This window comes from Hypanus sabinus, chromosome 13 (genome assembly GCF_030144855.1).
Source record: "Hypanus sabinus isolate sHypSab1 chromosome 13, sHypSab1.hap1, whole genome shotgun sequence".
Taxonomy (NCBI): domain Eukaryota; kingdom Metazoa; phylum Chordata; class Chondrichthyes; order Myliobatiformes; family Dasyatidae; genus Hypanus; species Hypanus sabinus.
In genome coordinates, this window is record NC_082718.1 from 32955418 (window position 1) to 32970582 (window position 15165).

General features: G+C 35.1%; 1 protein-coding gene across 1 annotated transcript in view; it reads right to left on the bottom strand.

Moving 5' to 3' along the window:
* The window catches only part of mov10l1 (Mov10 like RISC complex RNA helicase 1), a 74650-nt gene that overhangs the window by 34493 nt on the left and 24992 nt on the right, over window positions 1-15165 (bottom strand). The window contains exons 9-13 of the mRNA XM_059988486.1: window positions 8400-8514; window positions 8136-8313; window positions 7429-7499; window positions 3426-3517; window positions 3277-3335 (exon numbers count right to left, since the gene is read on the bottom strand). Coding sequence (XP_059844469.1) covers window positions 3277-3335; window positions 3426-3517; window positions 7429-7499; window positions 8136-8313; window positions 8400-8514 — 515 coding nt within the window. The remainder of the gene's footprint in view (window positions 1-3276; window positions 3336-3425; window positions 3518-7428; window positions 7500-8135; window positions 8314-8399; window positions 8515-15165) is intronic.

A 15165-nucleotide genomic window follows, 5' to 3' on the forward strand; every position in this document is an offset into this window, starting at 1 on the left:
CTTCAAACACAGCATGATCTGCTTTTGACTTTTCCCACTGACCAGCAACTTTTGACATCTAAAAATCAATCTTTTATACATGGGAATAAGTCAGGTAAATTGTTGGCCGGTCAACTTAAAGCAACTATGGCTAGAAGGCAGATTTTGAAAATACGATGATCTGATAGAACTGAAACGTCAGATTGTCAGGAAATTAATAAGGTATTTTTGGATTTTTACTCTAACCTTTATAAATCTGATTTTCCAGACAACACTACTTTTATGAATAGATTCTTGCAAAAATTGAATATACCCAAAATTTCTATTCAAGATATGAATACATTAGATGCTCCTACTAAACAAGAGGAAACAGCAAGGGCTATATCCTCTTTTCAATCAGATAAAGCTCTGGGACCGGATGGATTTACAGTAGAATTTTTTAAGACATTTACTGAAATACTTACACCTCATTTATGCCAAATTTTCACTGATTCTATATCCTCGGATCCTCCCGAAAACAATTTCATTAATTCCCAAAAAAGAAAAGATTTATCTGAATGTGCCTCTTACAGACCAATTTCCTTATGAAACGCGGATTCCAAAATTCTTTTTAAGATTTAACCTAACAGGCTCAAAAATATTTCTAAGGATTTTTAGTTATTTTATAGTTATTTCTAAGGATCAAACTGGATTTATTAATAGATATTCATATTTTAATATTCAGAGATTAGTGAATATTATTCATTCCTCTCCATCTAAAGAATCCGAATGTGTTGCTTCCCTTGATGCAGAGAAAGCCTTTGATAGGGTAGAATGGTCTTATTTATTCAAGGTTTTAGAAAGATTTAATTCTGGTCCAGGTTTTATCTCCTGGATTAAGCTGATCTATCAAGCTCCTATGGCGACAGTTATAACTAACAATCAAAAATCTCCTTATTTTAGGCTATACAGAGGTACCTGGCAGGGTTATCCTCTTTGTCCGCTGTTATTCAACCTGGCTTTAGAACCTCTTGCTATTGCTCTTTGGGACTCTAACAATGTTCAAGGTATTAAGAGAGGAGATAAAGTGCATAAGGTTTCAATATATGCAGATGATTTGTTAGTTTATATCTCAGATCCTAAGAAATCGATTCCTATGTTATCTATATTTTCTGAATTTAGTAGTTTTTCTGGATATAAATTAAATTTGCACAAAAGTGAGTTATTTCCTAGTAATAACTACTTGGATCAATATGATCAAATTCCTTTTAGCATTGCTAAAAATAACTTTACTTATCTTGGTATTAAAATTACCAAAAATTTTAAGGACCTGTATAAATATAACTTTCTTCCAATAATTGAACACACACAACAAATACTTTCTAAATGGTCTCCTATGATATTATCATTAATTGGTTGAATTAATGCTATTAAAATGATAGTGTTACTGAAGTTCTTATATATATTCCAAGCAATCCCTTCCTTTGTACCTAAACTGTTTTTGATAGAGTAGACTCTAAAATTTTATCTTAAATTTTGAATAATAAAAATCCTAGATTGAGTAAACCTCTATTGCAGAAATTAAAGAAGCATGGTGGTATGGCTTTGCCAAATTTTAGAATATCTTACTGGGCAATTAATATTCGATATATTTTGTTTTGGATTCATTATTCAGACATACATGACTGTCCCTTTATAGGTGGATTTGGAAAAAAACTTGGAGAAGGGGTATTCTTTGACCTCTTTACTGGGAGCTCCTCTTCCTTTTTTGCTTTCTAAGATTGGTAGTCGAGACCTCAATCCCATTAATAAACACACATTGAGAGTTTGGTTTCAGCTTCGTAGATTTTTTGAGTTTAATAACTTTGTGCTTTCTAGTAAAATCCATCTTAATTATTTTTTAAACCATCAATTTCCAATCAGACCTTTTTAATTTGGAAAACCAAAGGAATAATAACCTTATTAGACTTGTTTATGGGGGATTGTTAGTTAGTGGACAAATATGACTTATCTAATGCATACTTTTTTTTTAGATATTTACAAATTAGGAATTTTTTAATGTAATTTACTTCCAAATTTTCCCTCTGCTTATTCACTCAATATGATAGATACTCTTTTTCAGGTTAAACCATTTCAAAAAGGACTGATAGCTATAATTTATAAATGGTTATTGAATTTGCAAAAGGTATCTAACGATAAAATTAAAGGTGTGGGAATTGGAATTTTGAGAGTCACTTTTAGATAATCAATGGGATAAAATTTTCCATTTGGTAAATACTTCATCTATTTGTGCCCGTCATTCCTTGATATAGTTCAAGGTAGTACATCCAGCACATATGTCAAAGGATAAATGAGCCTGTATCTTTCCCAATATTAATCCTATTTGAGACAGATGTAATATTGAGGTGGCTACTTCAACTCATATGTTTTGGTCTTGTATCGAGATAGATAATTTTTGGAAAGATGTCTTCAAAACTTTATCAAAAGTCTTGAATTTGGACCTACAGCTGAATTTATTTACAACAATTTTTGGGATCACTCCACTGGAAGCAGGATATATTCCTGTTTCCACTCAACAGATGATAGCTTTCACAACTTATTGGCTAGGAGAGCCATTTTGCTTAAATGGAAGGACTCTAATCCACCTGCCTTTTACTGGCTTACCTCCATTATGTCCTGTCTACGTTTAGAGAAAATAAGAAATTGGACATTTGATACATTCTTTAAATTTGAAGAAACTTGGCGACCTTTTATCCAATATTTTTATATGGTTTGATTTATTGATCTTCCAGCTACTTTCTCGAAACTTTGGATTTGATCAGAAAATTTCTTTTTTTTTTCTTTTACTCTCAGTATGATCTGCCTAGTCCTTTTTTTTCTGTTTTTTTCATTTAGTGTTTTTTAAAAAATGTATATAAAAATTATTAAAGCTTCTTCATCTTTTTTTCTTTTCATGGAATGATAGGAGAATTGATTATCTTTTTTATTATATACTATTACATTAATACTATGTTTGATCTTGATAATGTTTATTTTACCTTTTATATGAATTGTTATCGATATAGATATTTGAGATAATTCTCTTGTTTATATATATATGTATGTTCTTTTTTAATTAATAAAAAGATTGATAAAGAAAAGAAAGAAAGCTTTCCTTTGGAGCTGTTTTTGAAACCTTTATAAAAAAAATTAACAGTTCTTAAAGCTCAATAGTAATGTATTTTGTTGAGGCTAGAGGGGGAAAAAGAAACACATTTCTATCAACTTGACATTTGTTAGAAAATAAGTCCAATCTCTCAAGAGTCTGAATCACTGTACCTGCTTCACCAAGGTATGTAGCTTGTTCCACTGCAAAGTGACATCTCCGGACAAAGGCTCTGAAATTTAAGCATTCTAAGTTAGTTAACATTATTGATGTACTGATTAATAATGGTAAATTTTAGTTCCGACTTGAAGTTACACTTCACCTGTTATAAGTAAACTCCACATCCATAGGCTGCCCGTCATAGTTCTTTTGAAATGCTGGATTAAACTTCATCATGAGCTCATCATCACATATCTGTAGTAGGAGATTTGGAGGGGTTTGGGGAATGGTTTGTGGGGACACACGAGAGGTTTAAAGTAGGGAACACAAACTGACTTCAGTTTGAGTACAAGAAGACATGCTCTTTGCATCCAATTCAGAGAAAATGACTTATTATGAGTGATGAACAGACCTCATGGAAATGGGGTGAAGAGTTAACCATTCCCCCCCCCCCCCAAACCCTTTGAGAACTATGAACTATGCTGCTAATGAGAGAGAGAGATGAAGCACAGAGGCAGGAACATCTGCTACAGATAAGAGAGAGAGAGACCGTTGATTTATTGTATTTTGACTCTTCCTGGATTATTTACCTTTCACTACAAGGACTTTACTTTGCTCGTTAACATTCCTCAGGAGACAGCAGGAGTGGCCTGATTTGATGGACATGGTCATCTTGAGTTGATGGATGGCTGATACCCCGTGAGTGAGGATAAAAGACAAGTGTGGGGAGACATCCCTCAGACACACCAGTGGACACTGACTGAGTGTTGTGAACCCACAGGAAGGTGGGGGCTTCGAGGACCGAATCAGGAGATCGGTCAACAAAGCTCACAGTGTGACAGCAGGGCTGGTGGGGACTTGTGTGTGTGTCCACTCATGCCAGAGTGACAAGTCCACCACAGAAGAACAGTCTAGCTGAAGAAGAGGGGTCATAGCTGAATGACCACAACGATACGACGGGATAAGAAAGCAACAGAAGGTTTGCCTGCTGAAGCTGCCTAATCTCTTGCTCGCTCTCTCTCTCTCCAACGATTACAACACAATTACAATACTTCAGCATGCATAAACTGAACTTTATACTCTTCTATGACAATTCGTTTACCCCTAGACATCGATAGAGCTTGTTTATTATTGCTTATTATTATTCCTATACTTCTATGTTTATTATTGCTAACCTGTTCTATATGTATATTTGCATTTTTGATACTATATTGTGTAGTTTACTAATAAACACCTTTAGTTTTGGTACCACCAGACTACAACGGATACTTCTATCTTTGCTGATCTGTAAATGCAGTTACAGGGTACATAACAGACTTTACAAAAGATCTTAGAACATGGGCATAGAACTACAAGACTCCAAAACTGATGCTGTAGTTAATTTAGTGGGTTCTGATTCAGCAATGATGCAAGTTCAAATATCCTCTGAGTTTAGGATGGTCACAGGGGTTAGGTGAGCATTTAGACTGTGCACATCATCTCCAATGTCTTTTCATTGTGTAGCTGGAGCGAGGAAGTACACAGTATATGTGACAGATAAGTATTGTATGTGAGAAAAGTTAACTGCTTCTCTTTCTACAGATGCTGACTGACTAGCTGAGTTTTTCCAGCATCTGCAGTTTTATTAAAATTTCATTTACTGGTTTATATTTGAGATGGTCTATGACTGGTGGGTACCAAAATTATGCATAATTATAATTTAGGTTTGTACCCTCACCTTTGTTTTATTCAATACTATTAAGGAAACAGAAAAAAAGGACCAAGTTCCTATCCCTGACCACTGTACAATGAAGCTACCGAGAGGTGCAAAGGTGAAGGGCTGAATTCATTTTGGTCAAACCTCCTCTGCATCCTGACAGTGATGGCCACCCAAGAGAAAAACTTGATAGTGCAAGCCACATGCAGAACAGTAGCTTTGGTGCAGAACACCAAGATAAGTGAGGGGAGAGAAAATGAGGCATGAACACCAACAACATGAGTAAAACCAATGATGGCATTAGCATCATTTAAAGATTCAAACTTACTTCACTACACAAGATAGAGGAAATACAGTAAGCCCTAGAATATTTTAAGAGGACAAGCATTATAAAAAGTTAATCAGTTATACTTATATTTGTTAAAAAATCCTAAGAACTTTCTACAGGGGCACAGTGCATCCTGACTGACTGCATCACTGCCTGGTATGGGAACTGTACCTCCTTCATTCGCAGGACTCTGCAGAGTGGTGTGGACAGCCCAGCACATCTGTAGATGTGAACTTCCCTCCATTCAGGACATTTACAAAGATAGATGTGTAAAAAGTGCCCAAAGGGTCACTGGGGACCCAAGTCACCCCATCCACAAAATGTTCCAGCTACCACCATCTGAGAAACTGTACCTGTGGTGAACTACATATACCTGTCTGGACACGCCACCCACCACTGACTGCTCCTGTGGCTCCTCCCACTGACCGTGGCTCCTCCCACAGACTCCGATATAAAGGCGATTGGGGCCTGAGCCCTGCTCAGTCTCCAGGATGTAGTATGGTGGTCAATTGTTGCTTGTTCTTTCTTCCAGTCAATAAAAGCCTATATCTCGCCTCACGTCTCAGAGAGTTATTGATGGTGCATCAGTACCCCAGCATTAAAGCCAGGACCAACAGGCTCTGGGACAGCTTCTTCCACCAGGCCATCAGACTGATTAATTCATGTTGTTACAATTGTATTTCTCTGTTATATTGACTGTTCTGTTGTACATACTATTATAAATTACTATAATTGGCACATTTAGATGGAGATGTAATATAAATATTTTTACTCATGTACATGAAGTAAATACAATAAATTATTAATATATATTAATAAGTATGCTTTATAAAATATACATATTATTCATCTTCAGGTATTGTAAGAGACATCTGGATCATAAAGTAAAACTAGGCAAGGCAAGCCAGCCTGTCAAATCTATTTCCCCCTATGCCTCAACTCCAGTACTTGCTTAGATTCTTTTACATCCTGAAAGCTCATTTTGCAAAGCATGGTACTTGTCTGCATCAATTAAAATGGAAGCACCCTTAAATTTAGCCTGGCAATCGTGGTACAGTGATACTTTTGAGTCCATATGGCACTGAACACAATAATGTACTGTTAAAGTCATTCAAGAAGGCAAAAAGGCAAACGATAATGGAAAAGTGGGAGTATACACCTCTTAAGTCTTCAACACAGAACAGTACAGCACAGGAAAAGGGCCTTTAGCCCATGATCTCCATGGTAAACATGATGCCAAATTAAACTAAATCTGTTTGGGCTGAGTTTTTCTCCAATCTTCACAATTTTCTTGCGAACATTTCATCACCATATGAGGTGACATCATTAGTGCGCTGTTAACTCCTCCAAATGCTTGGCCTTTATATACTTACTAATCTGCTGAATAGTTGTCATTTGGAAACTCAATTGTGATGTGGGTGAACAAAATACTTGTATGCAAATGACCAAGATTGGAGAAGAACTCAACTCAATGATCAACCATCTGAGCAACACATTTTCAGAATTATTTATAAACTCAATCTCTTTCTACTTGCAGATGATCCAAATCCCTCCATATTTATGTGTAAAAGCCATCATATCTAAAAGCTTAATCATTTAACAGTTCTTTTTACACTATCCCTTGTCTACCTCCCCAATCACTCTGTTCCTTTATGGAAAACAGTTTCAAAAGAACTCAGAACCTTGCAACATGGACAACATTCTATATGAGGTGCAAGGAAAAGGTGAGACTTGCAGGAACCTATGTTCATTTAAGGGAATGAATAGTGAAGGCAGGTAGCTATATCCCATATCAAAGGGATTACATGTTGAAAGCTGAACAAACCATCTTGAAGGAAGAATGTTTTGAACAATTCACATGCAGGAAAATTAGAAGCTATGTTCCAATTTCTCACAGGATTGTCTAACATGTTTACCTGATACTGTCAGGAATAAGAAATATGAGATACAGTATCAAAAGATTTTATAGATATATCAAAATTTACAGACATATGAATATTACTCCAGTTAAATCTGAAGCTATAATTGAAATATTGGCTTTAACACACCGTATGCCAATAAGAATGTGAATGATTTTGAACAATAACATACTGTTTCCTAGCAATAAATGGCATCCAGAGTGTAATTTCATTGCTCATTTACCTCGATTACAAAGCCCAAATACTGCACTGTTGTTTCTGTGCAATAAGTATTCTTCAATATTATTTGATCACCTAAGGACAAACACAAGTAAGCTTCAATGAAATCAGTATCTAGACAAGTGTACAAAGAATATTTAGCAAGACATTTGTGATCTAATCATTCCCTGACTTTTCATGTAAAACAAATTCAGCCTGGAGTTTTAAGAAATGCTAGCATTACCATCTTTTTCAGTCAGTTGGGATTTCTCCAATTATGATGCATAGTCCTATAATTCTGAACTTCCTTGGAAACAATAATTTTTGCACCTTCACAGCATTTATGACAGGAAACCTGCCCACTAGAACTTGTGGCAGGTTAGACAAGCAAAGTTTCTGCAACTCCATTTACTTCCGTGAAGAGGATGAGCTTTGATGAATGAATACATATTTTGGCATTAACTGCTAATTTTAATCTATTTAACCGGTGTAGAGATTTGGCAAATTTAGACTGATGGTTTTGACAGTCAGCTTGCTGGCTTTCAGTGTTACCAGGGCTTGACGTTTATGGTCATGAGGCTTGCAAGTGCCTATATCTCACCAATCAACATGGATCTGGCCTCCCTTGCTGGCTGTGTCATTTAGTAAGGCTACGGCTGATCTTTTGCTTCAATTCCCATTCTTCGCTTGATTTTAATAACGCTCAGTTCCCAGGTTTAATAAATAACTTACCAATAATTACAGATGGCCTTCCTTCAACCAGCCCTGGCACCTCTAGAACGAGGAAGTCTCCATGCTTTCTCAAAACCACTGCCATCATATCAAACTCTCTCATGTCTGCCACAACTTTGATTTCTTCCAGCCACAGAAGAGTTGAAAAATGGTCTTTATAGTTCAACACGCTCAAAGGCTGGGGAGATTTAAATAACAAATTTTCAAATTAAAAAAGGCAACAGCTTTTCTTTTAAATCTAGAAAAATAAGCAGAGTTACTAACGTCAGTGAGATGTGGCGCTACTGTGAGAACATCACCACCTTTATCAATGCATTCCTTCAATTGCTCAGGAATAGGATACTGAGCTAGGAAGTTCGGTACATGTCTTCTTGTAAGCCTAGACAGAACACACACAGTATTAAAACTGACAAGCTTTTATCCAAGAAAACTTGTTTGCAAACTTGCACTCTGTCACACAACCACAAACCAGGCTCTAAAACCATGGTCAGGATTTAATCAAAATTAAGATAACTTTGAAATCAAGTCAAGTTTATTGTACATGTATATCGTCAAACAAGATGTTGCTCCGAACTAGGGTGTAAAGCACAGTAGTACACATAATGCACAATAACTTATGAAACTAAGGATAAAATCTACAGATGAATTATGCATGAAGTGCATAAATTAAATATTGTAGGGTATGGAACAGATTAACAGCACTTACTAATTATCTTCTCAATAGGTTCAACTGATGCTGCAATGAAGTGCCAGTAAATATATTTTACACCAACCTCTAGTTTCTGATGGTGCTTAAAAGTTTTCGTTTTTGGAAGTCAGAACCCCTTTGCTCATCCACAAACTGGCCTCCAGCTGGTCTCACATGAGGCTGAGTATCCCATAGGAATCAGCCTGTACTAGTGACACCATGCACTGGATTCTGAATGGAGGCGGCACATCTGGCCATCTATAAAATCAGATCCAAGTGTCTATAGAACTGGGGCTGCTTCAAATTTAGTCTTAAATGTCCGCCTATCAAACAAGTTCAAGTTTATTGTCACCTGACTGTACAGATATAGAACCAAATGAAACAATGTTCATCAGGATCACAGTGCACCCACAAAACACATAATCACACACAGCACATAAAACAAAATATTACCACAAATAAGTTAATAAAATACAACTCAAAATGCATGCAGTACCAGCAGAGGTAAACAGTATAGTAAACAGCTTATCGTCCTTGTGATGAGACCTTGGTAGTTGCAAGATATTCATTAATCTCACGGCCTGAGGAAGAAGCTGTTATGCAGTCTGGCAGTCCTAGTCCTGATGCTGCTGTACCCTCTTCCTGACGGTAATGGGTCAAAGAGATTGTGAGATGGATGGTAGGGATCCTCAAAAATGTATCACGTCCTACAATGCGGTCATATCAGAAATGTGGGGGGGGGGGGGAAGAAACCCCAGTGAGTCTCTCGGCAGTTTTTACAATCCTCTGTAGGGTCTTGTGGCCTGATGCCTTGCAGCTTCTGTACCAAATAATGATGCAGCCAGACAGAACACTCTCGACGGTGCTCCTGTAGAAAGCTGTTAGTATGGAGGAAGGAAATCTTGCAGGACTCACGATCTCCTCAGAAAGTGTGGACACTGCATGCCTCCTTGACTAATGACTTCTTTGCTCTTGACTCTCTCCATAGGAGTGCCATTGATGTGTAATGGAAAGTGGTCTATCTTGCCTTCCTTAAGTCCACAATCATCACTTTTGTCTTGCCCTCACTTGGAATCAGGTTGTTGTTCCTGCATCATTATTTGTGGTACCTCATCTTCGTATGCCACTGAGGCCAACCATTGTAGATGCTGTTTGAGCTGGTCTGGCAGTGCACACAAGTCAGCAGTGTGAGCACTACAGACCTGAGGTGCAACAGTGCTTAGTGTGATGGAGCTTGAGCATTGGACAAAGATTCATAGACCTGAGTTTCCAAACACTAGACTAAGACTGTACTGGCTTGGTCCCGGTGAAAGGTCTCAGCCCGAAATATCAACTGTTTATTCTTCTCCATAGTTGCTGCCTGATCTGCTGAGTTCCTCTAGCATTTTATGTGTATTGATCAAGATTTCAAACAGCTGCAGATCTGATGTTAATGAATTTCCTCAGCTCTTTAGGTAATATGCTTATTCATACAAGGGGAAAAAAAACTTACTTCTGTCGAAGGGTTTCGGCCTGAAACATCAACTGTGTTTCTTCCTATAGATGCTGAATGACCTGCTGCGTTCCACCAGCATTTTGTGTGTGTTATTTCCTATTTTGTTTTCGTTTTAAATAGTTACAGCAATATTTTTTAAATGACTATTTAAATAAGTTCAGTCCATTCAGACGGACTATCTCTTTCTTTCTTTCTAAATCTTTTTATTATTATTAGTAATATGAACAGAATACAAATGATATATTTATAAAGAAATTACCAACATACAAATTCCATTACATATGAAAAAAATATACATAAGTTACAATATAAATGAGTTTACCTAGATATAAGCCATAAAATATATGTATGAACATGGTAAGTCTAAATATTTCATAATATATGATATAAAAAAACAGAAAAAAGAAAAAAAAATATATATATATAATGCAAAACTAGCTAATCTACTAATCTAATAACTAATATAGAAGAAAAAAGAAGCAAAAAAAAAGAGAAAAAAAAGGGGGGCTGTTTATAATATCTCACAAAAATAAGTATTCATCAATGCCGTCACTTCCGGTCCTCTCAACATACGTAAGCTAAAAGCTGGTAAATCAAATGAATTTGGCACAGGGTCATATTACATCATATGAAAATGTTGAATAAATGGTCTCCATAACTTTTCAAATTTAATAGAAGTCTCAAAAGTACCACTTCTAATTTTTTCTAAATTTAAACATAACATAGTTTGAGAGAACCAATTAAATACAGTGGGAGGATTAATTTCTTTCCAATTCAACAATATAGATCTTCTAGCCATCAGAGTTAGAAATGCAATCATTCAACGGGCAGAAGAAGATAAATGCAGTAAGTCTAACATTGGTAAACCAAAAATTGCGGTAATAGGATGAGCTTGTAAATCAATATTCAAAACCACAGAAATAATATCAAAAATATCTTTCCAATATTTCTGAAAAAATGAACAAGACCAAAACATTTGAGTTAAAGACGCAATTTCAGATTGACATCTATCACAAATAGGACTAATATGAGAGTAAAAATGAGCTAATTTATCCTTGGACATATGGGCCCTATGTACGACCTTAAATTGTATTAATGAATGTTTGGCACATAACGATGATGTATTAACTAATTGAAGAATTCTATCCCAATTCTCACTAGAAATAATAAGACTAAGCTCTCTTTCCCAATCCTTTTTAGTCTTATAAAGAGGCTCTGAACTTATCTTCATAATTATATTATAAAGTTTTGAAATAAGCTCTTTTTGAAAAGGGTCTAATTCAAATAAACTCTCCAAAATATCTGAAGGCACAAAATTTGGAAACATAGGGAGTACAGAACTTAAAAAATGTCTAATCTGTAAATATCTAAAAAAATTAAATCTAGGCAAGTTATATTTGTTGGATAATTGCTCAAAAGACATGAAATAATTGTCTAAAAATAAATCAGAACATCTTAGTAATCCCTTAGTTTTCCAAGCCGAATAAGTTTGATCTATAATGGAAGGGTGGAAAAAACAATTAGATACAATAGGACTATTTAAAACGAATTGAGTCAACCCAAAAAAATCTCTGAAATTGAAACCATATATGCAAAGTATGTTCAATTTAGAAAGAGCAAAAGGGAGAGAAGTCCCTAAAATAGAACCCAGAGCTTAAGCTGATACAGATTTAGTTTCTAAACTCACCCAACAAGGGCCGAAAGATCCACCCCCATCTTTCAACCAACATAACAAATATCTAATATTAACTGCCCAATAGTAAAATCTGAAATTAGGTAATGCTAACCCGCCTTCCTTTTTTGTCTTCTGTAAATATATTTTACCTAACCTGGGATTTTTATTCTGCCATATATATGAAGAAATTTTAGAGTCAACATTAGTAAAAAAAGATTTCGGGATAAAAATTGGTATCACTTGAAAAATATATAAAAACTTAGGTAAAATAACCATCTTAATAGCATTAATCCTACCTATTAGGGATAAAGATAAAGGTGACCACTTAGTAAACAAACCTTTAATCTGATCAAGTAAGGGTAAAAAATTAAATCTAAATAAATCTTTATGGTTTTTTGTGATCTTGATCCCTAAATAAGTAAAAGAATCATTAACTAATTTAAAAGGTAAATTTCCATAAATTGGGACCCGTTTATTCAAAGGAAACAATTCACTTTTATTAAGATTTAACATACCCAGAAAACTCACTAAATTGAGCCAATAATGATAAAACTGCTGGGATGGATTTCTCCAGGTTAGAAATGAATAGTAATAAATCATCTGCATACAAAGATAACTTATGAATGTCTGTCCCTCGATTAATACCCAAAATATCCTGTGATTGTCTGATGGCAATTGCCAAAGGTTCTAAGGCAATGTTAAATAGTAATGGACTAAGAGGACATCCTTGTCTAGTGCCCCGAAATAGGCGAAAAAAGGGAGATCTTTGATTATTGGTAAACACTGAGGCTACTGGAGTATGATAAATCCATTTAATCCATCGGACTAAAATTAAACTTCTCCAACACATTAAATAAGTAAGGCCATTCAACTCTATCAAATGCTTTCTCCGCATCTAATGAAATCACACATTCTGAAGTGTCATGTGAGGTAGTATAAACAATATTCAACAATCTCCTAATGTTAAAAAAAGAATTGCGATTTTTAATAAAACCGGTTTGATCAACTGAAATAATTTTGGGTAATACCTTCTCCAATCTAGATGCCAGTAACTTGGAAAAAATCTTGGAGTCTACATTCAATAAAGATATAGGTCTATAGGAAGCACAGTTAGTAGGGTCTTTATCTTTCTTCAATATTAGAGAAATGGAAGCTCTATAAAAAGATTGTGGCAAATTCCCCAATCTAATGGCTTCCCCAAAAACCTTACCTAACCAAGGGGAAAGAGTAGCGGAATTTTTTTTAAAAAATTCAAGTGTATAATCATCTGGACCTGGTGCTTTCCCAGAATTCATTGAGGAAATAGCCCCTTTAATTTCTACATCCGTAATAGGAGTATCCAATATCAAAAGATCATCAGATGATAATCTTGGAAAATTTAATTTCCCAAGAAAATCAGACATGATATTATGATCTTGAGGAAATTCAGATTGATACAGGGAGGTATAGAAGTCTTGAAATGCCTTATTTATCTCATCATGATTAACTGTCAGATTCCCATTCTGCTGACCAATCTTAGTGATTTGACGTTTAACCAAAGCATTCTTCAATTGACTAGCTAACAGTTTACCAGATTTATCACTATGTATATAAAAATCAGATTTAGTTTTCATTAATTGATTTTCAATCGAGGATGTAAGTAATAAACTATGTTCCATTTGAAGTTCAACCCTTTGTTTGTAAAGCTCCTTACTAGGAGCAATCGAATATTTCTTATCAATCTCTTTAATTTTATCAACCAATAAAAGAGTTTCCATCTTAGTACGTTTCCTCAAACCAACAGAATAAGAAATAATCTGTCCACGTATATACGCTTTAAAAGTGTCCCAAAGTGTTCCGCAGGAGATATCATCTGTAGAATTAGTTGAAAAGAAGAAGTCGATCTGCTCCTCCATAAATTTTATAAAGTCAAGAGTCTTGCAACAAGGTAGAGTCAAATCGCCATTGTCTGGCATTAGAAGCTGTATCCGTAAATTTCATAGAAAGTAATAATGGAACATGATCAGAGATAGCTATAATATCATAGTTACAACCGATTACCAATGGAATAAAACAAGAGTCTACAAAAAAATAATCAATTCTCGAATAAGAGTGATAAACATGTGAGAAAAAAGAAAACTCTTTGTCATTAGGATGCCGGAATCTCCAAATATCAAAAACTCCATTGTCAGTCAAAAAAGAGTTAATACAAGTGGCCGACTTATTAGGTAAAGTCTGAATAGATAAAGATTTATCCATCAGAGGATTTAAACAACAATTAAAGTCACCACCCATTATTAACTTATATTCATTTAGATTGGGTAAAGAGGTAAATAAGGACTTAAAAAAGTCAGGACAATCCACATTTGGAGCATAAACATTAACCAAAGCAACCTTTTTATTACAAAGTAAACCCATAATTAACAAAAATCTACCATTCGGATCCGAAAAAATATCATGTTGAACAAATGGAATAGAGGAGTCAATAAAAATTGAAACTCCTTTTACTTTAGCATTCGAATTTGCGTGATACTGTTGACCCCGCCAAAATCTAAAAAAACGAAATTTGTCCTCCTTCCTCACATGAGTTTCTTGTACAAAAATGATATGAGCATTAAGTCTTTGGAATACTTTGAAAATCTTCTTTCGTTTAATTGGATGATTTAAACCATTAGTATTCCAAGACACAAAATTAATGGTCTGAGCCATAATTCTAAAATCAACCCTTTGGTATAGAAAGGGTTAACCAACTTCTAAACTCATGCACCCGGAAGAGGAACAAAAGTAAAGAGAAGACCCGGAAGTGACGACAACACAGACATATTTGAAGTTCAAAAACAGCCCAAATAAAAAAACTAACACAAACTGGTGCAAAAAAAATAGAATTAGAAAACAGACCATCCCCCCACCCCCCAAGAGAAAGAGAAAAAGCCAAAATATGACTTAAAAAGGGAAAAAGTAAGACTAATCCTACCCCCATGTCAGCTGAAGAACACTCCACATATAAAGGATATATATAAAAGAATCACCCCAACTTTAAAAATTAAAATCGCTATAATAAAAACCATATTTCTAAGTATAGTTAGTTGCAAAAAAAAATATAATCACTAAAAAAAATTATAAATCGGGCTCTAGCCCAGACAAAACAAAAAATATTTAAGCTATGATAAGCGATGCATTGTAGGAAAAAGAC